The following is a 27,913-nucleotide window of genomic DNA, read 5'->3' as shown; positions in this document are numbered from 1 at the left end:
TAGCTGCATTGGATGCCACCGTAAACCTAGGGTTGCACCACAATTGCAACTCTGGCTATCTGCATTGTTGGAGTGTGCGTGTTCAAGGAATCACATTCAGCAGCATCTGATTGTTTTACATAAGGCGTATCTAAAGATAGCATTTGTCTTATTGGTCAAACATTGCCTCTGGGAGTGCTGTGTCTCCGATAGATGTATTATCCCATGCTTAACTCATTGATCTATTTTAATGCCCACTAAAGTTGTTCAGACAAGTAGTAGGAATCAAAATTTGGAGCACTAAGACTATCCTCCTCCAATGAAAGTTATATCTTCTCTAATGCCATTTGACATTCCCTAAATTAGGTCCACCACTTCAGAGTTGAGGGCCCTGAAGAAAATAAAGAAGCTTGGAGGAATTAGTGTGGGATGGTATGAGAAACTGAGTTTTTGGTTGAGGGGTGTAAACCCTATTCATGCAACAACCACAAACCCTTTTATGGTGAGCCATAGAAGTCACAAAATTAACCTGTGCTTAACCCTGTGGTAGCTTGGCACAAAAGCAGTGAGGCTTAACTTAGAGACACTGTGCCAAATATTTATGCAGCACACAAACAGTAATAAAGTTGAAACAAAACACAAGAAAACTCCCACACCAATTTAGGAAGAAAGAGTAAAATTCAGTAAATAATTTGAGACCAAAAAAAAAAAAAAAGAAATTAGTAGAACGAGAGTTATGAATTTTACAGTTTGTAGTAAAAATTATCACCTAAAAGATCAAAGTGCTAACAGCGAGCACCTAGCTGCGTGGGACCGTTCCAAATTTGAAAAATATATCTGGCCGCGTTGGAGCATGGCTCAGATACAAGAAGTGGATTGGGCCCAATCAGCATTACCTTTGGCCTCAGAGGAACTTCTGCGAAAAAATGTCTGAGAAGTTCAGTGGGGCAAGGCTGCAGGAGGTGTCCTAGAAGGGAGCGTCATTGTCAGGTGGCCTTTGGTTGAAGTTGCGGGGAAGATTTCTTCTTATGGACTTAGTCGACAAAATGGAAGTTGGAAATCTCCAGCAGGACAAGACAGAGGGCTGTACCCAAAGACAATCCCACAAGGTCAGATATCCCTTTGGCGAAAAACTGCTAAAAATAATTTGTTGTTGTGAAGAAGAACATAGCAGGAGAAGCCCCAAAGTCAATCTGATTGGCGATGCACCTCGGGCGGATAGGCAAGCAGGTCAGTCCTGGTCTGCTTCTGGTTCTCAGAGCAGTTTTTGGCCAATATTTTCCTCAGTCCTCAGTTTTGGGATTTGGCCATCTGGGCAGATTTAGCACGACAACCAAGGGTCCCGGACTGGTGTGACAACTCTTGGGCATTCATGACTCACTCAGTGCAGGTCTAGATGTGGGTTGAATATGGTGGCATCATTTTATGTCCCTGTGGCTCTGAACAGGGAGCTAGCAAACTAGTCCTTGGAGTCAATCTGGTAGTCCTGGGTGCATGTGAATATGCAGGGCTCAATAGCATGGCTGGCCTGTGAGGGTTCAAGCAAGGCCCCAGGCAGGAAAGCAGTCCTTCCAGTTGGTCACAGCAGCAGGTCACTGCAGCAGGCAGTTGTCTGAGGGTCCTCCTGCGGTCCAGTAGTGAACTGAAGAGTGGGACTGAAGGTCCTATTTTTATACCCTGGTGGCTTTCTTCTGGAAAGCGGGAGAAGCTCCTGGAAAGATTCATTTAAGTGAATGTAATTTCCTGACTCTCCTACCCTGGCTCCCAGCTTGCTGCAGTGACAATTTAGGGTTGTTAGGCCCTTTGTGTGGAGGCAGAGTACAGGCTGTCCAGTTGCAAGTGGGGTTGTTCTCAGCTCCGCTCCCCATCCTGCCAGCAGATGGCCGTTTGGGCACACCTAATCCCTCTATTGTGTGACTGTCTGGGGGGAATTCACAAAGCCTAACTGTCAGCTACACCCAGTCCCGTGACCTAAGACTGGCTACAGGCCTCATAAATTTAGGAGGTTTTCACTACTGGGACATGTAAAACTTAAAAGTACATGTCCAACCTTTTAATTACACAGCACTCTGCCCTATGGGCTACCTAGGGCCTACCTTAGGGCTGACGTATATGCAATAAAAGGGGAGTTTAGGGCTTGGCAAGGAGGTTTAAATGCCAGGTTGACAGAGGAAATACAATGAGGCCCATGGACGTACTAGGAGGGTGATAGAGCATACTATAGGTCTCCTGAAGGCTAGATTCTGGTGCCTACATATCTCTGGGGGTTCCCTGACCTATGGGCCTGATAAGGTGTGTTGAATAGTGGTGGCCTGCTGCATGCTGCACAACGTGGCAATGAGACATTCAATCCCCCTTTTGGAGGTGGAGAGTGCTATAGGTCCTGATCAGTTACCTCAGAGAGGTGAGGAGAGTGATGGTGAGGGTGAGGAAGGGGAAGATGTAAATTCCAGAAACCAACTGATACAACTTTACTTCCAATAACTGTGTGGAACTGCAGTCTGTCTATGTGGTTAGTGAATGATACTGTTAGTGTGCCATGTCATCTAAGGGAAATTGGTCATGATATGCAAGACATGGACCTCTTCAGCATGGTACAGACAGGCAATAAATGCATTTCCTTCTTGACTATTTTGAAATACATTTTACCACCACCATGAACAATTTGACAATAAAGTTGATCCCTGTCTGTTGCATCCTTACTCCACTCTATTCAACATTGAAGACAGGGGACAGTGTTACAGGTGAGATAAGATATTTATTGGTGGAATACAGTGGAACGTGATATGTACAGTGATGGAATTCGTAATGGTTGGGTGTCCTCAAAACCGACTTGGTGGCAGGCCTATTTGTTGTCGTCGGTGGGTCCTATTTGTAGTTTACTACTTTATTTAGCCCTCAGCTAAGTGCAGTTGGTGAATTGGTGGGATGGTTGCTTGGCAGTAGTAGCAGTGTCAATTGTCGGAGGGGGGATTGTACTTAGCTGGGTTTCCAGTGCCATATCTTGGTCTGAGACTACGTTTGGGCGCCTGATGTGGAGCTTCTTGCGGTGGCATGGTTGGGCCTTGTGATTCCTGGGAGGGTATTTCCTGTGCAGTTTCTGCTGCTTGAGTCATCTGTTGCTGGTTGTCCAGGGCTGTTGTGGGGGCCTCTTGTCCGGTGTGGGTGTCTGAGGGTTTGTTGACCAACTGCAGCAGTGCTCCAGCAATGATGGCCATTGTGGCATTGTGTTCTTTCCACTGCTCCAAGGCCTGTTGGTGTGTTCCAGCTGCATCCTCTGACTTTGCTCCAGGGTGGATAGAATCTGTGCCAACCTGTCTTGGGTAGATTGGTATGCCCCCAAAACCTCTGCAATGACGTCCTGGGCTGCTGCATCTATCCAGTGCCCTGCCCCCTGACCCACTGGGTCACCTGACCTCGACCTGGCCCCCTGTGCCTGTGTCCCCTGCGCAGGTCTTGACGTGCCACTAGTACTAGGGCCCTCGTCTTCCTGCATGTTGGGGGTGGGAGACTGTGGCCTCTGTTGCTGTGTCACACCTGTTTGTGCCCTGGGTCCACTGGTGTGGGTACGCCTCCACCATGGTCCTTAGCTCCCTTTCGGTGAAGCAAGGATTTTTTAGGGGGGACATGATGAGGGTGGTGGATGGCGTCGGGAATGGGTACGGGGTTTGGGTGCTCCTGTATGGGTCGCTATGCGTGTCGTGTCTGCTGGCGTTCTCTGTCTGGCTCTGGTGCTCTCCGTCTTCTGGTCGTGGTTTCCTTGCAAGGGATTGTGGGGTGTGTCTGGGGTGTTTTATGGTGTTCTGGATGTGTGTCAGGTGTCGGTCACAGCCGCCAATGGTCGTCCAGCCTCCACTGTCCGCTGAGGTGATTTGTGCATCATTATTTGGAGGGCGGGTTGTGGTGTGCTTGGCGGTGGTGGGGTGGGGTGGGGTGGGCCAGGATTCCCGCCGACAGGGTCCTGTCGGGGAGTGGTGGTGTGGGAATGTTTGGCGGGGTTGGGTTTTTTGTTCATTATATGGCGGGTTTTCATTCGCCACCGCTGGCGGGATTCTGTTCACCGCCGCCACGGCGTTCTTTACCACCATGTTCATAATGACCGCCTATATTGGCAACTGACAGACTGCGTTGTTTCGACTATAGAGCATACCTAGCACGAACACATGCGGAGGGTGATCAAGCGAGTTCATTACTGGCATGGCTGGCAAATCCAGCAAAAAGGGGCTCCGTAATAGTCGAACTTACACAACCCGGAGGCGATTGTATTAACTCTCAGACGGCTATTAATGACGAATTTCAGAAATATTATGCAGATCTATACAGTAGTAAAACACGTCCCCCCCATGAGGAAATACGGGCCTTCTTGCAGCATCTACGATATCGGCTGTAGATGCAGCCGAACTGGGAGCGCCGATCACGGAGCCAGAAGTGAATGAAGCGATTGCTTCCATGGCACGCAATAAAACCCCTGGCCCAGACGGACTCCCAATAGAATTTTACTCAACCTATCTAGCCAAACTGGGACCTAGATTAGTGGTGGTCTTTGAAGCGGCAGCTGGGAACCGGACATTACCTGTGTCTGCTTGGGAAGCCCAGATAATACCACTCTTAAAGCCGGGGAAGGTGCCTACGGATGTGGCTTCTTACCGCCTGTTATCGATGCTCGCAACAGACTATAAGATACTGAGTAAAATACTAGCGGCCCGACTCATGCGACACATGCCACATCTAATACACGCAGATCAGGCTGGATTTATTCCAGGACACCAAACAGCGCAGAACATACAACGCCTCCTGTTTTTGATGCAAAGTGATGGTTATGATAAGTCTAGGGCGGCAGTCTTCGCTATTGATTTTGAAAAATCTTTTGACAGCCTGGAGTGGAGATACCTATATGAGGTCCTCTGCATGTTTGGGATGGGAAACCGTTTTATAGCCTGGACAAAACTACTGTATGCTGGACCGACGGCCAGAGTCCGGACAGGCACCACCATCTCTGATGGCTATAGAGTAGAGAGGGGAACTAGACAGGGTTGCACCCTTTCCCCTCTGCTATTTGAATTATCAATCGAACCACTGGCTTGCAATGCTAGAGAGGGCAGAACATTTAGGGGTATCACGCTGGCGGCTCAGACTCATCATATAGCATTATACGCGGATGACCTCCTGCTCTTTTTGAAAGATACAGAAAGTGATCTACAGGGCTCTCGGGTGCTGCTAAGAGACTTTGGTGATTTGTCTGGGCTGAGGGTAAATTGGCAGAAATCCATTCTCTTTCCGACTGAAGAGGAGAGGAATTCTCCTCCGAACATAGGAGAATTACAATGGGAACCGAGGTGTCTAAAATATTTGGGAGTCCATGTATATCATGACTGCCAGAACCTGTACGTTGGCAATATTCAGCAGGTGCTGAGAGGCATTAAGAGCTCAATAGGGTTTTGGTCCACACTGCCCATCTCGGTTGAGTGGCGCTTCTAAAGATGATAACCCTCCCCAGACTATTATATTTTTTCACAACACTGCCAGTATGGATCACTGAGAGTTTCTTTAGGGATTTGGATTCTCTGATAACGGGTTTTATCTGGGGGACGGGCAGGAGGAGGCTAGCACTTGCAGTGATGAGACGGGCTACTGAAGAGGGGGGACTGGCTGTCCCAGACTTTGAAGCATATTACTTAGCAGGCCAACTGCAATGACTAACCAGATGGACGGCAGACCGTATGACACACGGTCATGAAATATTATCATCTACCCCCAAACTGTCCTCATTGGCCAGAGTTATTCTGGGCCTCGGCCCGCCTGTGCTTCCTAGATCCCAGACACTGGAAGTAATCCATAAATGCTGGAGACGACATCTCCGCAAGACAAAATGCCCATGCCCCTCTACCCCCGGACACCAATGCTGTGCCTATTAGCACTTCCATATAAGGGCAGTTGGAGTGGACTAAAGAATTGGGAGAAGGCAGGAGCTTCCACCCTGGGCACTTTATGCGAGGCAGACTCCCTACTGCCCTTCGAGGACTTTCGAATCCTATATCAAATCCCAGTGGGGAACTTCCTGCTTCATACAGCAATCACAAACTCGATGAGTAAACACTGGCATACTGATAATTCAGAACCACCCATCTCGGAGATAACACAATACCCTGTTAGTGCAACAGGGACAAATAGGGCAGTGACCCACATATATAGAAAAATAAGAACTGCGCTGACACTCCCACTAACAGTTCTTAAACAAAAATGGGAAACAGATCTGGGGACCTCGTAGAAGATAGAGACTGGGAGGAAATACTGACCTGGATTCCGAGGGCCTCTAGGAATGCTCGATTTAAACTGATTAACACATATGTCCTACACAGAGCATATCTGACTCCGGGCAGAATCGAGAGGCACTTTGGAACCCTGGGATCTGGCTGCTCCAGATGCCATGAGGATGGTGTGGAATTTATACATATGTTCTGGACCTGCCCAACCCTACAGGAGTATTGGCGCGAGATAACACAACTCCTATCTGACGTTATTGATCGGAAAGTACCGGATAACTCCAGACACTGTTTACTAGGGGGATATCGACACCAACCCAAAAACAAATACACTAATCAGTTCCAAGATTTAGCCCTAGTCCTGGCCAAAAGAGAGATCGCAGTGACGTGGAAAGAAACCACAGGACCATGTGTGCAAGCATGGAGAAGGGAAGTCCTCAGATGGGTTAAGGCAGAACAGATGATTAGGCACAGGGAGGTTTGGAGGGGCCAAGGCCCCATGGAAAGGGCCAGAGCTTGGAGCACTTTGGTAAATGAGTGGGAACAGCAAAAAGAGGAAGCACTAGACGCCTGACAGCTGCGAAGGACCACTGACCTGGTCGCGCAGTCCCCTCGACATCACACACTTTGCGAGGAAGCATTAATACACTCAGACAGGGGCATACTGCACATGTACATGACCGGAACACATAACCTGTCAACCGGCAAGGAAGTTCAGTCTTTTAGACATTTATTGATAACCAACACTCACCGGGCACTCGAGCGACAATTGGGGAGATAGGGTGGAGGTTTGATTCCCTCGGGAGTGGAATACACTACAGCAACAGGCGAAAGACTGTATACACTATTACTCGTCATTGGCCTTACTTTCACTGAAAATGTAGGCACAGTTTAGGATTTCATGATGTGTGCGATATTCACTCCGGATGATAACTAGAACATCTAATGATGAGATACACCAACTTCAACTGCTGTAATGTAACATTATCAACGCTAAACGCCCTCCCTGAGGGGAACTGTTTTGTAAATCGAATTCTTTATTGCATGTCAAAAACCAATAAAAAGTTTTGGAAAAAAAAAAAGTAGTCTCTGGTTCCAAGCTATAGTTACAACTCAGCTGAAGAAACTGTTTGCCGATGCCACCAGTCCCTACCAAAAACCACCAACATCAAGTAAGACAACCAATCGAGTAACCCATGTTTGATTCAATCTAGACTAAACTTGTAACACTTGTATAGAGACATTTCATTGTGTATTGTTAATATGTTCTATGCAGATATCACTTCTGATGTCTGAAGCATGTACAACAGGTGTAATCCCAGATTCTCTAATTTCTGTGTAAATAGGACATTCTTGTATAAACTTGTATGATTTGCCCAGCTTCTGTGTCTTTGACCCTTCCAAATGGAAAATCATAACATACAAGCTGAGAACATAAACGGATTTCTTTAACTGCCAATAGTACATGAAGCTCGTTAGCCTCTGAAGAATTTAGCTACAATTTTTTTAATTGTTTCTTGGGGATATTGAGTACTAACATCCCAATGAGGGTAAGGCTTTCCTGACTTTGTGGGTAAGACTTGCCTGACTTGCCACAAAAGTGTTAAACATTTCATTCATGTTTTCTAACGAGAACGACATACACAATTACCAAAATATATTTCATTTTATACAATTGTGTGCCTGTATTTTATGTTCATCCTATTACATGTATGGAACATAAATGGTTGCCTTTTAGTAAAGTAAAAAAATAACTATATGACAAAAAATCCTGTTGCACGTAACATGTATTTTGCAATCTCTTTTTTCAGTTTTTAGACATAAAAAAGACGACCGTACCAAACTACCAACTATTTTTGCAATAACCCCCACCTTCACAAGGCTGGTGCAGAAAGCGGAGTTGACTCGTGTTTCCAACACATTTCTACATGTCCCAGAGTTCCACTGGATTGTTGTTGAGGATTCCACAAATAAGACCCAGCTGGTCACCTCTTTTCTGCAAAAGAGTGGCTTACGATACACCCATTTGTCCATCAAAACCCCTAAGGGTGTAACAAAGTCTAGGGGTACTGTGCAAAGAAACCTGGCGCTGTCCTGGTTGCGAGACACATTTAAGTCCAACCGTTCAGTAGAAGGAGTTGTATATTTTGCTGATGATGACAACACATATAGCCTTGATATTTTCAAAGAGGTGAGTACTTTCCTTTTTTATTTTAATAATTTTACCATGGGTATACTATTTGTTTAAACCAGAAAACAGCTTTAAAAGGTCCACACGGGAAAAGTGATATAGTAAAATACATATGCTATAATTTAGGGCAAAACAATTCAATGAAACTAAAACATTTACATCAAAAGGATTAGAAATGTGTTTACACAAGAAGTAATTTAAACACGCATTGTAAAGCAATTATTTTTATTAATACATAAAAGATACTGTGAAATAAAGCACACATGAAAAGAAACAGAAGGAATGACAAGAGAGAAATGAAAAAGGTGAAGCGAAAACAGGATCGATTTAAAGATTTTACATATAAGATTGCATACAGGTGGAAAATAATTGAAATGAAGATAAATAGCATTTAAAAAACTGAGCACAACAAGCAATAGGCAATAATGACATATTTCATATTTCACAGAGGTTGAAAAGCTTCATTTTGAGAACAAGTAGATTTAAGGAAATTCTTGCCAATAGTAACTACAAATGATCCCTTTCAGTGAGACCTAGGTTGAAAAGGCATGCGTTGAATCAATTCTGTGATCTGCATGTATCCCATCCCACCAGGATGAATAGGGCATCTTACAAGTCTTTCCAACATGATGTGATTTGCTGCAAAGCTGTAGAAATAAAAGAATCCAATATTTCATTAATAAGTGAGTATTCCTCTTAATGATCTAATTTGATATCAGTATGACCTTCAGTAGCATCATTGGCTGTATAAACAACATCAGACGGCACTAGTGCCTGCACAATTATGGTGTAACAGTTCTGTCTTACATGGTATTGTAATTTTTTGCAATAACATTTGGACTGACTGGGCAGTGCAAAATAGTTTTTGCACGAGTCAGTAAATGCAAAAGTGTTTTACGGGGCACTGACAATGAAAAACATATACTAGCAACATTGCAGATTCATACCTCTAAAATGTTTGAGTAGATACGTGTTTTCCTTGTGTTCCTTATTTACACAGCAAAACAATTTTTTAGTGAGTTAAAAAATCACTTCATTAAGAAGAGCTCAATACCTAGCCTTGCACCGTCCATGTGTGGGTTCAGAGTACTTCACTCATGGTATGGTTGAAACTGTACCCTATATACAAACGTTTTTTAAACCTTTGCCAACACATGCGGGGACTTCATATCCCACCCTGCACTGCATTGTGGACTGTGCAGAGCAAAGGGGCGGGGCTTCTTGCACCTGTTTGCTGCTGCGTAGCCCTTCATAAATTGGTGCTTTCCCCATGTTGCGCGGGATGCAGGCCAACACAGCGGGGACTCCATTTACCACCCAGCTCCGTATTGTGGACAGTCTAGAGCAGTGGTTCCCAACCTGTGGGCCGGGGACCCGTGGGGGTCCGCGAAGCCTCGTCAGGGGGTCCGCGGCAGCTTAAAAAATGTAATAATATTAGGTCCCAGCTATCAGTATTGACTCAGTGGGGGTCCCCCGGTTCCAATAATGATTCAGTGGGGGTCCCCGGGCTCCAGTATTGATAAAATGGGGGTCCACAGAAGTGAAAAGGTTGGGAACCACTGGTCTAGAGCAAGGAGAAGGGGCTTCCTGTACCTGTTGCCGCCATGCAGCCCTTCATAAAGCGGCGATTGCACTTGCGGCATGGGATGACTGCCAGCGCAGGGGGTACTCCATATCTCACCCTGCACCACATTGTGAACTGTCCAGAGCACGGAGGTGAGGCTTCTTGCACCTGTTTGCTACACGCAGCCCATCATAAAGCAACACGTGCACCCGCGGTGTGGGACGCACCTGGGCCAAGACCGGGCCAGCACTAGGCCTGTCTTCACCTGTCATTGACCCAATAAGGCTCAGCTTGGCCATCCCTCTTTCATCAGAAGGTATTGATGATTTTGTTTTCTATTATCTGATTTTTGCTGAAGTAAGTCTGTCTAATCTCTTGGCTACTGGATTTTCAGCAAGTATAAGCATTGTTTATGAGCGCTCCATGGAGAAACACAGGGTTGCTGGCACAAAATGATTTCTGGGGTCTATCCTAAATGGTTTCTCACAGCATGTAATTGGGATAATCAACAAGGAGATAATATTTGCAGTGCGGCGTTTGCTACTATCTTTCCCCTGGGACTTAAACCCTGGGCCTCTTCTCATGACCACTGCAGCTGCCCCCACCATTACGCTACTTCTCCACATCTATCAGCGTGTTTGGCCGTTTTGGGAACTCTTTCCGGTCTGCCCACTCTTAGCTTCTCAATGACCATGGCTATGGCTGAGGTTAAGGATCCCTGCCATAGATCACTACCTTCCAACAGTGCATGCAACAGGGAAAAATGAAAGTCAAAAAGCATTGGGGCAAAGAGAAAGAGAATGGAAATGGGAACCAAGTCTAAAAGACAGTGTCCAGGCTCCTCACTGATGTCACCTAGGACAACCCCAATGTCTAATTCCAACCCCCACGGCCATTTGTTTAGTAACTCTGGCTAAATCACATCTGATAGCCTGGGTAAAATCTGCAAGAGGGTCATGTCTACCCTTATGTGCTCACTGGTCCCAATATTGGATTGTTTGGCGATAGTGGAAGGAGCCTTGAGAGATTTGAGGAGTGACTTGTTAACTGCAGACTACCAAGGTGCTGCCAGAGCGTTCGATTGGGGATAGAGCTATAGGGCCAGATGTAGCAAACAGTTTGCGAGTCGCAAACGGCGAAAATCGCCGTTTGCGAGTCACAAACCTGAGTTTGCTATGCAGAAATGCATTTTGAGAGTCGGAACCGACTCGCAAAATGCATTTCAGAGTCGCAAATAGGAAGGGGTGTTCCCTTCCTATTTGCGAGTCGCAGTGGTATGCAACTCCATTTGCGACCGAGTACGCGGTCGCAAATGGAGTCGCAGTTACCATCCACTTGAAGTGGATGGTAACCCACTCGCAAACGGGAAGGGGTCCCCATGGGACCCCTTCCCCTTTGTGACTGGACCCCAAATTATTTTTTCAGGGCAGGTAGTGGTCCAAGGGACCACTACCTGCCCTGAAAAAATCCGAAACAAAAGGTTTAGTTTTTTTTTTCTAAGTGCAGCTCGTTTTCCTTTAAGGAAAACGGGCTACACTTGGGAAAAAAAAACTGCTTTATTTAAAAGCAGTCACGGACATGGAGGTCTGCTGACTACAGCAGGCCTCCATATCCGTGAGTGCCCATAGTCGCTATGGGGCCGCAATTTGCGACCCACCTCATTAATATTAATGAGGTGGGTCTTTGCGACCCCATAGCGACTCGCAGACGGTGTCTGAGACACCGTTCTGCATTGCAAATTGCGAGTTGCAATTTGCGAGTCGCTCGGACTCGCAAATTGCAAGTCGTAATTTGCAAAGTACCTACATCTGGCCCATAATGACAGCTCGGGCCCCATGGCCTTAGCAGCCAGTACTTTTGGAAGGCTTAATGGATCTGGACAGGATCGATGTTGGAGGGAAGGTTACCTATAGGCAGCCACGATCCCAGGGTGACTGCAATGGAGGCTATGAAGCCCCTGAAGTCCCCAACTTGTTTGAAACTTTCGATGCTTCAATTACCCCCTCAGACAACTCCGTATGTGGTCATTTTGAAGAATGGGTCTCCGCTAAGAGTGGACTTAAGGGAAGAGCATGACCAATTTAGTGAACATAGTGGTCCATTGAATTTAGACTGGGTGGGCGAAAACTGTCACACAGCCGGATCAATTTTGTAAGCAGGACCACATGGGTGGGTAACTCAACGAAGCCTGATGGAACTAATTGCATAGTGATAAACTTTAAAGACAGAAGGGTGACCAAGGAGATATTGGCAAAGAAAACTTTTGCCATTTCTTCCCCTTCAGCCATCAAGGCCCTTCCGCTTGTTTTTTTTTTACAAGCCACGGGTTGGTCTCATTGCTCAACCATTGTCTGGTCAGCCTATCACGACGTCTTACAGGTTTGCACCAATCTCACATTTGGACCAGCTGGATTGACTACCCCCTACTTCGATCATCTCTGCTCAGCAAACTCAAATGGCAGGGATTAGACTAACAGAGCCAAATCCAGTCCTGAATCTGCCCCTAACTGCTGACATAAGCACCATCCTGTTGGAGGGATCAGACCATTTCAGCTGGGTAGGGACGCTACATTGTCTTCGGACACTGTCACCAGTAGTATTCCCATTGTGAACTTTAGTAATCAGAGGGGTTGGCATTTTTCAATGGCCTCATAGAATGTTGTGGGTCTAGCTAGCAAGTGGGGAAGCAATGATTGGCATAACTTGGTTAAACTGCATGCAGTTCTTTGTCTGAACCTGTATTTATGGATGGTTATGTAACATATTTTACATCCCCTGTTCTGGGTCCCACGGGCAGGACATAACCTTCATCTCCCTTACATTTCCCACCCAGGTCATGTGGTTGAACCTCAACTCTTCACAATTTATACTTCTGCATTGTCTAACAGCCCAGATGCTTTTTATTACTGTGTATAATAATGTGTTTTGTATCCCCAAGGTAGATCTGCCCAGGTCCCTGCTCAAAGATGCTGACGAATGTATAAGTAACATACAGGGGAACTATGTGATGGTGCTCATGGGAGACTTTAATTAGGGGTTCTGCCAGCTCTCTGTGTCTTTGGCCTGCGAGTTGGTGGATAGTGTAGGGAACCCATTTACTTGTTTTGCTCATTGTCCGCTTGAGGATAAATTTAACCAAGTCATCATGAAATACAATTTACTGTTCTCTTTTGATTCATTGACTATAAAGCCTACTGTGCTACCCACTTATGTAGGGAGGGGAACTCCCATCCAAATATACTTTATCCTCTTCTCTTCATCTCTGGAGAACTGGGTAACAGAATATCGTCTGGCGGATTCGCCACTCAGTGACCACTGAGTATTGAGCCTTTTTTGCATGTTCCCTTTCTGGCCAAAGGAAGCGCACACTCCTCTCCCTCTCCAGTACTTAAAGAATAAGGGGATACTTAAGAGGTGGCCTACTGTGGATGTAGACTCATTTATGACAAGCCTGGTAGCATCTTCACTGCTTGGTTTTTAAAGTTGTTCAGTTGAAGATTGTATCCTGGGGTAGGTGGGAGGTAATTAAGTGCTTTGATAGGATGTGTTACACTGGGTGCAGCCTGCTTCTGGCCCTGATCAAGTCTAGCAAGGAGAAACCTGTTAAGTGGTTTATTGCCAATTGCACAGCAGCACACAACCAGATGCTGGCAGCCCTAAGACTCCCCTAAAGATCAGGAGAAGGTGCGGGACAATAGGGCCCATTATAGGCATGCAGTGAGAGTGAGGAAAGCCGCCATAAGAGAGGAGGCTTTTTATTTCCTGCTTCAGGCCACTGAGCTGCGTGACAGTAAGACTCTGGGTGACAGTCAACTGTAATTATTTTAGTAACAACAATGACTCAGGGATCAATACAGTGATCTCTCCAGACACATGGGTTTCCTCTTCATGAAACTCCATGTGGACCCCGATGTTAGGGCCATCACTACTCCTGGGGGGGCAGCAGATAGTTTGTCTTTGTCTCCCCTAGAGAATCCTTTGTAATCCCAGCCACTGGCAGTAACTCTGGCTGGCCCATAGATTAAACTTAGCGAGGTTCTGATGGCATTAGATAGTTGTCCAGCCGGGAAAGCCCCAGGCCCTGATGGAATCCCCTCTGACCTTTTTAAGGCTAATATTGAGCTGTGGGCTCCACTTCTTACGAATGTCCTTAATGTTTTCTTAGGCACAGGCCTGGCTAAATCTTGGGCCCTTGACACCATAGTCCCCATATTTAAAGAGGGCTCCAAAAGAGATCCTTATTGTGACCGCCCAATAAAACTGACTAATTGCACAGCTAAAGTTATGGGGAGACATTGGCTGGCAAACATAATGTACTGTCTGAGCTACAGTTTGGTTTTAGGCCTGGCCTGCGAACGGTGGAGCAGGCCATCAATTTGTCCCTTTAATTGGCAAGTACACTGTGTCTCAAGAAGGCAAGTTGTACCTGCCATTCATGGATTTAGGCTCTGCTTTTGGCTCTGTCAACAGAGCCACATTGTGGAGCATTTTGGCAGATATGGGGGGTGGAGCTGTATCGCCAACTTTTTAAGGCAACTTCACAATGAAGTTACAGCTAGAGTGAGATACGGCCCAGGGTGGGGGAGGAGACCACAGCAGCTTTTAGCCTTTCCAGGGGCACGTGCCAGAGACATGTGATGGCTCAGTTCATGTTTCTCTTTACATATACATGGCCTAAAGAAGCAGTTGGTGGACCTTGGTGCAGTAGGGGCCCACTGCATCCCAGCATTAATTTACACTGATGATACAGTTTTAAGAGCCAGGAGAGCTAATGGGTTGCAGTGCTTATTGGACTGCTTTTGCAATTACCTGACCAGCCTTGATCTGAAGGTTAACCAGTCAAAAACCCATGTCATGGTTTATGGCGCGAAAAAGGAGAACCGCTTTTTTATAGTCAATAGTAACAGAGTTCGTACTGTCCCCATAGTCACCTATTTAGGTGTCCTTTTCAATAAATATTTCATATGGAGACCTCTGAATAACAGCAGAGCTGCTAACTTCTCAAAAGGAGTTGAGGCTGTTTTCAATTTCACTGGCAGACTTGGACTGAAGTCAGTTAAGGAACTCATAGCCATATGTAGGGCCTACTAAGTGAGGGTGTGGGGTATCAGTGAGCAAGGGGGACTGTAAACTGTAGAGAATGTTTTTTTTTAAACGGTTATAATCTATTCCCTCTAGCACAAGCTCCTTTATCTGCCACATGGAGGTGGATCTGGGCTATACTGAAGATGTCATAAAAATGCAAACCCTGCAATTGTGGGTCTGAATTTGGACAAGGAAGCAGATGATCTTTAACAGATCTCTCCATACTGATTGCCTCCAACTAGACCATTACCTGGACATCCCTTGGATAGAGTATATCCTAGTAGTCTTAAAGCGAGCTTTGCTGCCACACTGAAGAGTACATTTCTAGCTCACTGTTGGGACCATAGACTGCGAAGAGAGGTTGAACAGTAAAGTGTCCAAGCATATGCGGAGATTCCTACTAACCCTGTCTTGGCACCATACCTAATGTGGGTGAGGAAGCAGCACCATAGGTTTCTGCTGGTCAGGCTCAGACCAGGCACTGTTTTAAGAATTATTTTAAGAATTTACCCGATTGTCCCTGTGACGGTTGCTCTGTGGAAAGTACCTTGCACTGTATGTTTTTCTGAGAAGATTTTGGCCCAGATTTATACTCTGTTTGCGCAGAATTTGCATAATTCTTTTTTACGCAAATTCGGCAAAAACCTATCTCCGTATTTATACTTTGGACGTAGTCATTTTTTGCTTATGGGAAACTACCTTTGTGTCAATGAGATGCAAGGTAGGCGTTCCAGTGCAAAAAATGACGGTATAGCCTTAGCGCCATATTTATCCCCGTGCTAAAATCAAGCACAGGGGAAGGGGGCCTTAAATAATGGCTCTAAGCTTGCTTAGCTCCATTATTTAACGCCTGGGTTAGGCCAGGCGTTAGGAGACCTGTGGGCCTATTTCCATGGTTAGAGACCATGGACTGGGTCCGCAGGTGCCCTTCCCCAGCCCCAGGGACATCCCCAGCCACACCAGAGGGACACCAGAGGATGGGGGGACATCCCAGGTAAGTAAGATAAGTAAAGGTGAGTAGTTTCATTTTTTTTTTAAGTGCCATAGGGGGGGCCTAACTTGGGCCCCCCCTACATGGCATGGGCCCAGTGGCAATGCCAAGGGGACATATGTCCCTGGGCCATTGGGGTGGTGGTCATGACTCCTGTCTTTACTAAAGAAGGAGTCATGTCCATGGGGATTGTGCGTCAAAGGATGATGCTAGTCTGGTTAGAGGCATTTTGGTTAGATGCATCCTTTGATGCATAACCTCCTGTTCCCCCTACGCCTCCCCCACCCGGCTAGCATCCTTTTTCAAGACGCTAGCCGGGCCTTACCACCAGCTACCATCATTCCATAAATATGACTTCCGGCCGGCGTCTTGAAATGTCTCTAGCTGGCGGTATACTTTTTCGGTTAGCACAGTTTTGAGTGAAAAAGTATAAATCTGGACCTTTATCTTTTACCTTTTTTAAAACAAGCCAACATTTGTTTTACTAGAGATGCTTTTACTTACTTGCCGTCACTTCTGAATCCATGGATTTCCCATCTAACCGCAGTTTATATTCAAAGTGGCATTAGGTACAGGACCACCACGCTTGTGCAATAAATATGAACTCTTGTCTCTCTTTTTTTTTTTTTTTACATCTGGGGATGTTCAAATAAGTTTTATCTATGTATCATGATGAACAGTTTTTAACTTGTATGTTTTTTATGCTTCTGTTTCTTTTATGATTATGATTATGATATGGGCCGATTAAAGATTGAATTGAATTGAAACCTTTGTTAAATCTTCACATTTGCAAAGTTAGTTTAATGAAAACCAGTATGTTTGACTTGTGAGTTGGCAATCACGCCAATGGCCTCAGTGCAGCAAAGCAAAATTCACCATATCCTTTTGGGTGCATGATGATCTCTAACTACACCCATTGAGGATTATGGTCAAAGGATAAACTATGCATTAAAAACAAAAAAGAGAGCACACAATGGTCGGCTGTGTCAGACTGTAAGCCATTTAGCTCATTGGGTACCACAGCAATTGCTGGTTGGCCAGAAAAGGCTGAGGCAGGCAGCATAGGCCCCAGATGTTACTGTCAGCAGAGCAGGGCCTGGGATCCTTATTAGGAGAGTGCCACATAGTTGAATGAAGGTACTCTCAGAGAAGAACAACCATTCTATCCCTCCCCCTACATTGAGAAACAGTGATATTAGGAGAAAGCACATCACATCATGGGTGTTAATAGCACAGGTAGAGCATACTGCACCTCTGGGTGAACCATATCTTTCTCCTGGAGCACTGAAGGTCCTGGAGAAGTAGTGACTGGTGGCACAACCTCAGGACCTTCTCCAGAATATATAGTGGGATAAAGGAGCTGCACTGACTGAGCATCGTAAGTGCAGTATGAGGGTCCGTGAAGTGGGGAGGGGGGAAACACCAATCAGAGTGGAGAAAGAACTGGTGGGAGTGTTGCTATATGAAACGGGATGCACCTGCCTCACTAGGATTGCAAGCACAGCAGGGGGGAGGCAAATTACTAACCAGGCAAAGGGCAGTTGGCATGATCAGAGGTGTCACAGCAGCCTTATGAAGGTACCCTGAGGGGCAAAGAACAATGATTGCAGGTGCCTGGGCTGCACCTTTCAGATCGACATGGCCCCCTGTGGAGTGATCACATCGACACAGCAGCAGGAAGAAGTAAAGAAGTAACTGAGGTTGACAGATGTCATAATTCTCAAGGGCAGAGTGTGGTTGGCTCCACCTCCTGGAAAACTGCAAAATGGTGCCCTGGTGAAATACAAAAGATGCTAATATCAACGACATGCACACATGATCGACTCTACCTAAATAGGAAAATACCTAAAGAGAAGCCCCTAATTTGAGCACCTCCAGCGAAGCACAGCCCTCCCAGACACCACCGGATATGGAACCCCTGACAAGAGCATTTATGGAATCTCTATTTAGCACCCACAGGGCAGACATTTTGGCAGTGAAGGCTTATCTTACTAAAGAGCTGAGGGCGGTGAAGGAGGACCTCACTAAAGTGGGTTGGAGTCTGCACTTTTGCAGACAACAGGAACAGCTAAGGAAGACTAGCTAGAAATGCTGTGACAAGAGTTGTTCCACATGAAAGGCCAGCAAAAGGACCTGCAACTGCACACGGGGGACTGAAAATCGCTCCAGGCACCATATTATTATAAAAAAAAGTGGAGTTCAGGCTCAATGGACTGCATACAATAGCTTGCCCTATCCTCAGAGATCTATAGGTACCATCAAAATTCACTATGGGTGTAGAGTAGGGTGCCTTGGCCCCTCATTGAGGGAGCACCCGATGCCCTCGTCTGCTTTCGCATATCATGGTGTAGGAAGATATCTTCAGAGTTGCACGTGATAAAGGGCCAATTAACTTTGAGGGAGCAAAGAGACTTTCGGGAGCCCTCAACGTTCTTATGATGACAGTGCATCATATATGGTTGGAAGGACCTTTCATAATAATTTTCCAGTGGCAACAATACCAACTGCGCTCTTTCAAGGAAGCTTGTAAGATTCCCAGTCTGAAAGAGGAGGACCCCAAAGTGAATCGAGCAGCAAGGCCAGTGTCGCCAAAAACAAGGGTTGTGTTGTTTTTGTGTTCTTGTTGAAAAACTCACATACACGATTTACTGCCCAAACCTTTTTAGACCATACATCGACACTGATCAATTTCAGAATGCTACACAAACACAGATGGTTCAGCATAAGGTGTTTAACGCTTGAGGTCTGAATAGACCTAAGAAGCAGTTAGCAGTACTGTTCTTGTTGGAGAAGTCTGATTGTGACATGGACCTTTTTCAGGAAACTGATCTATTGCAAAGGGACTGCCAGAGACTCAGATTGAAAAGGTCCCTCTATACGTCATGTTGGGAATGGCTGAGAAGAAGGAGGTGGCCATTCTCATGAACAGGAGTTTCACAGGGATGGTGGAAGATAAATGAGTAGAGCTTAGAGAGACACTGTTGGCGCTTCACTGTAGGATTGAAGGGGTGTCCATAACATTGGCCACTAACACAAAGGTACAAACAGGTAGAGCTAGAAAGGGAAGTCTTAGAGCTTGAAATAGTACATAAGCGATTGAACACACATAGAGTCTGGTGCTCTCTGGAAGCTGCTGTGTAGGCTCGACAAAGGCAGGACAGAATGTGCACTATTAAGGCTAATACATAAGTATTTTTGTAGGTCGCAACAAACCTGGCAGACTGCTGGCTCCCAAAAAATTGTGAGCAACAATCAGTAGTGAAGGGATCAGTAGCATTGCAGACGCTGAGGGGAATATGGTCACGGGGGATGAATACATAGTTGGGGTATTTAGGAACTTTTATGAGACCCTCTTCTCTGCACAAGACCTCCACCTGAAAAGATAGGTCCATATCTAACACAGGCTGCCTTACCTAGACTGTGCCCTCAACAAGCAGAATCTGGTGACAAATCTATCACAATCAAAGAGGTGATCTCAGCTGTCACACGACTGAAGACCAACAAGGCTCCTGGCCTGGACAAGTTCTTTCCATCTTTTTATAAAACCTTCTGCCACTCTCCAGTCCCCTGTCCTCACACGTGTTCAACTTCTTAATGGACAGAGGTACGCTGTCACCCTACATGTTTAGGGCGATTATCACTGTGATTCCTAAATTGAACAAGACGTCTTTGTGCTTTTCATAGAGATCCATTTTTTCTTATTAACTTTGATGCAAAGCGTTTTACTGGGATTTGGTAGTCAGACTGAAACGGAAATGACTACCTTAGATAAGGCAAACAGATCGTACAAGCCTGTCCTCCTTTTGGCAGTCGATGGTGAAAAAGCATTGACACAGTGTACTGGACATATCTGATGCAAACCCTTAAAGAATTTAGCTTCATAGTAGGTTTAGGGGCTAAATCTACTGTGGATATTCACCACTGGAAGCAAAAACTAGAGTCAATAGAGTATTGTCTTTACAACTCCCTACACCATGCAAAAAACAGGGATGTCCACCCCCCTCCTTTTCGCTCTGAATACTGAACCATAGGCTCAAAGAGTACAAGTACACAAAGTAATAAACAGAATGTTGTTTGCATGGGACACCAATAACATTTGCATTTATGAAGATGAAGTGATTCTTTCACTGACAGACTCTACCGTATCACTTAAAGCAGCAAAGGATGAGATGACTGAACCTTCAGAAATTCCAGATACTAAACATGTCAATACTGACTGATGTGGCACACACACAGCTCTCCCATCTTCCGATTAAGTGGGCTTCCACATGTGTGGGTACTTCTTCAGGGATCAAGGCAAAGATTAATTACAAGGAGCTGACACTACAGATTCCAAGGCAACCTGAACTCTTGATCCAAACATATCTTTTCTTGACTAGACAGCATAGCAGCTGTTAAAATGGCAGTGCTGCCCCAGCATCTATTTATGTTCCAGTCTCTCCCACTGCAACCCCTACCAGCTGCCCAAGCGCTGATCCAGAAAGAAATGCACTTCGTATGTTGGGGGCAAGAAACCTCAAATGTTACTGGTACTCTTGTATCACCACCCTAAGGAAAGGGGCCCCGGGATCCCTGAAGTGATATTTCAGATAGCACAGTAATTTCCGATGGTCCAGGCACAAGGAAGCGAAGCACTGGTGCTTAGTGGACCAACAAGTCACAGGGATACGTATATGGAAGAGTCCTCTGGCTAGTCAGGAAATATAGCTGTTGGGGGTATACTGATTCCTGATAACCAGGACCACACTGGTGGTCTAGGACTCTAGCGCAAAAACAGAACTTTGCAAACTTTCCCTCCCCACTCACACTGATTATTACAAATCCTGAATTCACTTCTGCCCGACAGGGCAAGCAATTTCACAAGTGGCATATGGTGGCTGCAAACACATTGGGGATGTGATGTATTTAGAGAGGGTACTCTCATTCCAAAATCTCAAAGAAAATTGAGGGCTGCCCAAAATCGAACAACACAGATATACACAGGTGAGACATGGGGGCTCTGACAGTCAGTCAAGCAGACTTAAATTCAATGGTTGAGGCTTGCTGTCAGAACAATATGCATTCTTGCGTACAGTAACATTACTGGTAAAAGTCGATGGTCAAACTAGATGGGAAAAGGATCTTGATCACACACTAACCAACAAAGAGAGGACAGATACATTTCAGAAAGTGCAAATGCTTCCGGGTCCTCTCCGGAGAGAGGACCTATGCTGAAACTGACTTCCTACTTGGATTATACCCCGGAATGATTAAACAAATGGTCCTCACATAAATCGTCCGACTGCTGGAGGGCATGCATGGACACCTACTCTGGCAGTGCCCAAAACTGAATTGGAAGGAGATGCTGGATAGTCTCAGTGCTTAATTTGCAAAACCAATAAGTGCTGGAGCCCTTGTCAGGAGTCCACTTCCACTTGCACTGCCCATTGCCGCTGTCAAAGCTGCCAATTATGGTACCAACACAACTACTAACCATTCCTCTCCTACAAGTATGACATTTCTGACTATTCCAGACGCCCAAATCTATAAGAATGGCTTTGACAGCAGGAATTAGTCATTTTTAATGTATAGTGAATTACTAAACAACTGTTGTCGTACTAGTCTCTATATTGGACAAACAGCACCACCACGTGTCATAAGTGCCAGTGTTGTCAATTATATGACAGTGACAAGTACCAGAAACCACAGTCTCAAATGAATCTCTGTATAGTCTGGACAGGATTCTTGAAATGAAATTCTGTGCTCCTTTATTTATGTATATACACTACTTGGTCTCCCAAACTGGCATTGGTGCTATACACTGTGGTGCAGGGGATCCTGTTAAGGTAGGGCTCAGAAGGATTGCCCAATTCAGGGCCAGGTTGCTCTGTATGTAGGAGCTCATGGGTATGAAAAAACTGACTGGAATGCTAGACTCCTTAAACAAAGACTTTTGGGAAATCTGGACCCTCCTTTCTGTTTGTCCTTCTAATTCCGGGAGCTAACATGCTCTCACTGTTTGAAAGTTTTGAATCTCCTGCAGCAAACGCCTAAAAGTGATGCTGGCTGACAGTCTAACGCTAGCCACACAACAGGGTTGGAAGATGGCTAAGACTTAGGTGGTCCACTATGCTTTTTCAGACACATTGCCTTGTCCTGCAACTGGGAGAGGAAGGGTTCAGCCTCAAAAGTAACTAAGATACAGTGGTTAGATTTTGGGTGGGTGGGTTGAATTTAATTTGGAGATGGGACAAAGGGTGCTGTTCTATGTTCATTGCACTGTCTGCCGTCCCCCGGGTTGTAGGCAATAAGGTGGTTGTTATATTTGTCAAATTTAAAATGTCAATATAGAAAATTGATGGATAAATAAATAAAACAGAGCACAAACTGACCAATCAGAGCAGGTATTGATGTTGGAAAGAACATTTGTATTTTAAATACTGTCATACAAAGTCTACAACAAGTGGTATTGAATTCAGATATGTGGACAGAAAAATAAGAGCCACGTGAAAAATGTGATTTTTTAAAATATGTTTATACACCTTAGAGTAAAGCAGCAGGTATTTAGGGGAAAGAGCAGATGCAGACAACTTTAAAAAATAATCCTCCCTCATCTCTGCTGTGCTGCAGTATCACCCATGGGTAAGAATTATTTTGGCAAGAATCATACCTCAGGGATGGATTTGACATAGTTTGGGAAAAGCACAGGACTGGACAATGATGGCACATACTAAGGTGATTTGTGTTGTACATGGTTGGCCAAATCAGTGTGTTATTTTTGACTTTCTTAGTCCATGCTACAGAAATAAATGCCTAGTCAGTAGTACTTGAAAGAAATATGAAAGTGCAGGTACTCATTATGTTACCTAATTACAAAGAAAGGGAGCACACTGCTTACACTTAAGGAACAAAGTCCATCCCCAATGTATCATGGTAAATGCAGTCGAATTCGTAGTCCGTTCAGAAAGATAATAAAGCCTTCCATCTCTGTAGGCGCAGCAAGTGCTGTATATCTCTGTACATGTCTTTCTGGGTTTAGCCTATCATCAGCAGGAAGCAGCATGATATAAGGGCTTGCTTGAAATGCCGCCAATTGTCTTCTTGGGTTTATGTGCCATTCATGGTGCACAGGTGCCTGCCAAGGCTCGTAAAGACAAAATTACAAAGAAAGGGAGCACACAGCCTACACTAAGCAACAAACTCCAACCCTAATGCATCATGGTAAATGCAGTCGTAGTCCTTCAGAAAGTAATAAAGTCTTTCACCTCCGTAAGTGCAGCAAGTGCTGTATATCCCTGTAGATGTGTTTCTGGGTTTAGCCCGTAATCAGCAGGAAGCAGCATTGTATAGGGGCTTGCATGAAATGCCACCAAATGTCTTCTCAGGTTTATGTACCACTCATGGCGCACAGGTGTCTCTCATGGCTCATCAGTCGTGGCTCAAGGGAGCTGCCTTGAGGACAAAATTATGAAGAAAGGGAGCACACTGTCTACACTCCAACTACAAACTCCAACCCCAAAGCATCTTGGTAAATGCAGTTGAATTCATAGTCTGTTCAGAAAGTAATAAAGTCTTTCACCTCAGTAGGCGCAGAAAGTGCTGTATATCCCAGTACATGTGTTTCTGGCTTTAGCCCATCGTCATCAGGGAGCAGCTTGGTATAGGGGCTTGCTTGAAATGCCGCCAAATGTCTTCTCAGGTGTATGTACCACTCATGGAGCACAGGTGCCTCCCAAGGCTCGTCAGCTGTGGCTCAAGGGAGCAATCTTAAAGACAAAATTACAAAGAAAGGGAGCACACTGCCTATACTCCAGCAATTAAGTCCAACCCCAATGCATCATATTAAATGCAGTTGAATTCGTAGTCAGTTCAGAAAATAATAAAGTCTTTCACCTCCGTAGGCGGTAGGTTAAAGTACCTGTTTGCTATGGGGACTGCTGGTACTCTTCCATTAAAAAAGTATTGCACCTTTGCTGAGAATTGCAAGCACTCTCCTGTTCAAATAAAAGTGCAGGTATTCAGTACCTGATAGTACATGCCCATTTAAAGCACAGCTATTTAGAAACTGAGAAAATGAATGATAGTATCCTAGTAGATCAGCACTTAGAATTACCATACCCCCACTGCTCTCTCCCCTTCCCCTGCTCCCAAACCCCAGTTGCGCATGACGATATGCCACCATTCTCTCCTCTTCCGCATCCTCCTGTGACTGTGCATGATGGCACCCAAACTCCCCTCAACCCCACTTAGGCACTGCCTATACTGGTTGCTAGATTAGTGCAGGTAAGTTAGACTGCCCATTGTCACCTGGGTATCAAAGGTGCCTGATTATGCAGCACAGTCACAGTGAGGTAAAGTACTTAAGTTTGGACTCTATCTTATGTAGGCCCTGACTCCATCTTCATTCATTGAGACCGCCATCTTCTTTAACTTAGACAATGGAAGCTGACATATTTCCCGATGTATGCAAACTCATTGTCATGGCTGCCTTTTAATATAGATGTCACCAGACCTTATCTTTCTAGAAACTGTGATATCCTCAAGTTCTTCAGTTAATGACATAGATACACAATCTAATGCAACATTCTTCTAGGTCAAATGCCTCCTCCTCACCTTGTCAAGGTTAAATAAGAACACAAACAGACATATATACAAAATACTGCAGTTTGAAATGATGACCGGTTACCTTACATGTTCATGCGGAAATTTCTGGGACGCATACCTTGATGCACATAGTCTATGTTTGACATTCCTAAACTTATGTCAGACATTTCAATCTCTGATAAGATTTAGGATACAAAGACTGCCACTTGGCCACTTATCAGGCAATGTCCTTCACCCAGATTATTGCTAGAGAAGGTCTCTTCTGCTGCCAAGGCATTTCGCAGATGGAACATCTCGCCTGAAGTCTGAAGCGGATAAAGTCAAGACCTGGATTAAGACCGACTGACTTCTACCATAACGGGTGTTTGCCCCTCTCAGGAAACACTGTATTAATGCCTCTGCTGATAAATATAGCCTTAGCTGCCAACGAGGTATTCAGTGCATCTCTTCTCCCTAAGAAGCTCTAGATTGCAAGTTGCTCTACCTTTCATGTTCCCATAGAATAGCACATAGAGGTAGGTGTTAGGGTGCTAGGTTCTAGCTATCATTTTAAATGGCATTTCAGCAATACCTTGTTCCTGTTTTTACAATATTCAGCATAGTTGTTTTAGATGTGCTAAGGAACAGATTGTTCCAGAAGTAATAAATACTTTTAATTTAAAAGTGTTCATTCTTCTTAGAACAGTGTGTGTGTAGGAGGCTGGCCTGGCTTATATTGGGTACCTGATGGTACTTACACCTTGTGCCAGGTCCAGTTATCCCTTATTAGTAGATTAGTAGTGTTCTAGCAGCTTAGACTGATAGAGGTAGCTACAGCAGAGGAGGTTAGGCTGAACTAGGAGACATGCAAAGCTCCTACCATACCACTTATATCATATAGGTACTATATCATAAGAAAGACAATACTCAGAGTTACCAAAAATAAAGGTACTTTATTTTAGTGACAATGTGCCAAAAATATGTCAGAGGATATACTCCCTTAGGAGGTAAGTAAAATACACAAAATATACACACAAACCAAAAATCAGGCAAGTAAAACAGTCAAAAAGTAGTGCAAACACTGTAGAATACAATAGGATGCATTAGGCATAGGGGCAACACAAACCATAAACTAAGAAAGTGGATACGAAAGACGACTGGACCCCTAGGCTAGTGTAGTGTGTAGAGGGTCGCTGGGAGTGTTAGAAAACACTAAGGGTGTCCAAGATACCCCAACCCAAGTCCCTGAAAAGTAGGAGTAAAGTACTACTATTTCCCCAGAAACACACTAAAGTCGTGATAGAGGATTTTGCAAAGACCACAACAGACTGCAAAGCACTGAAGGCGGATTCCTGGACCTGCAAAGGAAGGGGACCAAGTCCAAGAGTCGTGAGAGTGTCCAGGAGGGGCAGGAGCCCACTAAATCCCGGATGAGGGTGCAAAATGGCTGCCTCTGGGTGGAAGAAGCTGAAGATTCTGCAACAACGAAAGGCGCTAGAAACTTCTCCTTCATGTGGAAGATGTCCCACGGAGTGCTGGAGGATGTAGCGTTGTTTTTTGGCAAAAGACCGTAAACAAGCCTTGCTAGTGGCAAAGGTTGCAGTTGAAGAAAAAGGGTGCTGCCTGGGCCCAGGAAGGAGCAGGATGTCGCCACTTGGGAGAGGAGACAGAGGGGGCCCTCAGCAATGCAGAGAGCCCATGCACAAGAAGTAAGCACCCGCAGAAGTCCTTGAACACGAGTTCAAGAAGACTGAGCACGGCGGTCATCTAAACACCACAAAAGAGGGTCCCACAAAGCCAAAGGTCAACTCAGGGAGTTGAGCAATGCAGGACAGAGTGCTGGTGACCTGGGCTTGGTTGTGCACAAAGGATTACTTGGAAAAGTGCACGGAAGCCCTAGCAACTGCAGTTCATGCAGTGCCCAGGATTACTGTCTGGAGAGGGGAGGCAAGGACTTACCTCCTCCAAATTTGGACAGTTAGACCACTGGACAGTCTGGGTCACTTGGGTCCACCACCTGTGTTGCAGGGGCCACGCTTGTCAGGATGAGAAGGGCCCCAGAGTACCGGTGACGCTGAAGTTTGGTGCCTGCTGGGGCAGGGGGAAGATTTCTTTATGGCTTCCAGTGCAGGATGAAGGCAGGCAGCCCCAAAAGCATGCACTACCAGGAAACAGTCGAGAAAGCCTGCAGGATTAGGCACTATAATGTCGCTGGTAGTCTTCTTGCTACTTTGTTGAAGTTTTGCAGGCGTCTTGGAGCAGTCAGCGGTCGATCCTTGGCAGAAGTCGAAGAGAGAGGTGCAGAGGAACTCTGGTGAATTCTTGCAAATCGTTATCTGATCAAAAGCCCACAGGAGAGACCCTAAATAGCCCTCAGAGGAGGACTGGCTCCCTAGTGAGGTAAGCACCTATCAGGAGGAGTCTCTGACGTCACCTGCTGGCACTGGCCACTCAGAGGCCTCCAGAGTGCCCTCACACCTCTGGAATCAAGATGGCAGAGGTCTGGGACACATTGGAGGAGCTCTGGGCACCACCACTGGGGTGGTGATGGACAGAGGAGTGGTCACTCCCCTTTCCTTTGTCCAGATTCACGCCAGAGCAGGGACTGGGGGGTCCCCTAGACTGGTGTAGACTAGCTTATGCAAGGAGGGCACCAACTGTGCCCTTCAAAGCATTTCCAGAGGCTGGGAGAGGCTACCTGTAGGAAGTTGGCTCTGTATGTGCTATTTCAAAGTAAGGAATAGCATGCACCGAGTCCAAGGGTTCCCCTTAGAGGTAAGATAGTGGCAAAAAGAGATAATACTAATGCTCTATTTTGTGGTAGTGTGGTCGAGAAGTAGGCTTATCAAAGGAGTAGTGTTAAGCATTTGTTGTACATACACACAGGCAATAAATGAGGAACACACACTCAGAGACAAATCCAGCCAATAGGTTTTGTTATAGAAAAATATATTTTCTTAGTTTATTTTAAGAACCACAGGTTCAAATTCTACATGTAATATCTCATTTGAAAGGTATTGCAGGTAAGTACTTTAGGAACTTTGAATAATTACAGTAGCATATATACTTTTTACATAAAACACAATAAGCTGTTTTAAAAGTGGACACACTGCAATTTTCACAGTTCCTGGGGGAGGTAAAGTATTGTTAGGTTTCACTGGTAAGTAAGTCACTTACAGGTTTCAGTTTTTGGTCCAAGGCAGCCCACCGTTGGGGGTTCAGAGCAACCCCAAAGTTACCACACCAGCAGCTCAGGGCCGGTCAGGTGCAGAGGTCAA

The 27,913-nt window shown here is 45.4% G+C and overlaps 1 protein-coding gene across 1 annotated transcript in view; it reads left to right on the top strand.

The window, feature by feature from the left end:
• The window catches only part of LOC138299647 (galactosylgalactosylxylosylprotein 3-beta-glucuronosyltransferase 1-like), a 225,859-nt gene that overhangs the window by 9,041 nt on the left and 188,905 nt on the right, over positions 1-27,913 (top strand). Inside the window, exon 2 of the mRNA XM_069238098.1 lies at positions 8,054-8,433. Coding sequence (XP_069094199.1) covers positions 8,054-8,433 — 380 coding nt within the window. The remainder of the gene's footprint in view (positions 1-8,053; positions 8,434-27,913) is intronic.

Source organism: Pleurodeles waltl, chromosome 6 (assembly GCF_031143425.1).
Source record: "Pleurodeles waltl isolate 20211129_DDA chromosome 6, aPleWal1.hap1.20221129, whole genome shotgun sequence".
In the NCBI taxonomy this organism is placed as follows: domain Eukaryota; kingdom Metazoa; phylum Chordata; class Amphibia; order Caudata; family Salamandridae; genus Pleurodeles; species Pleurodeles waltl.
Note: the sequence above shows the minus strand (reverse complement) of the source record. Positions and strands in the feature narration are given on the sequence as shown.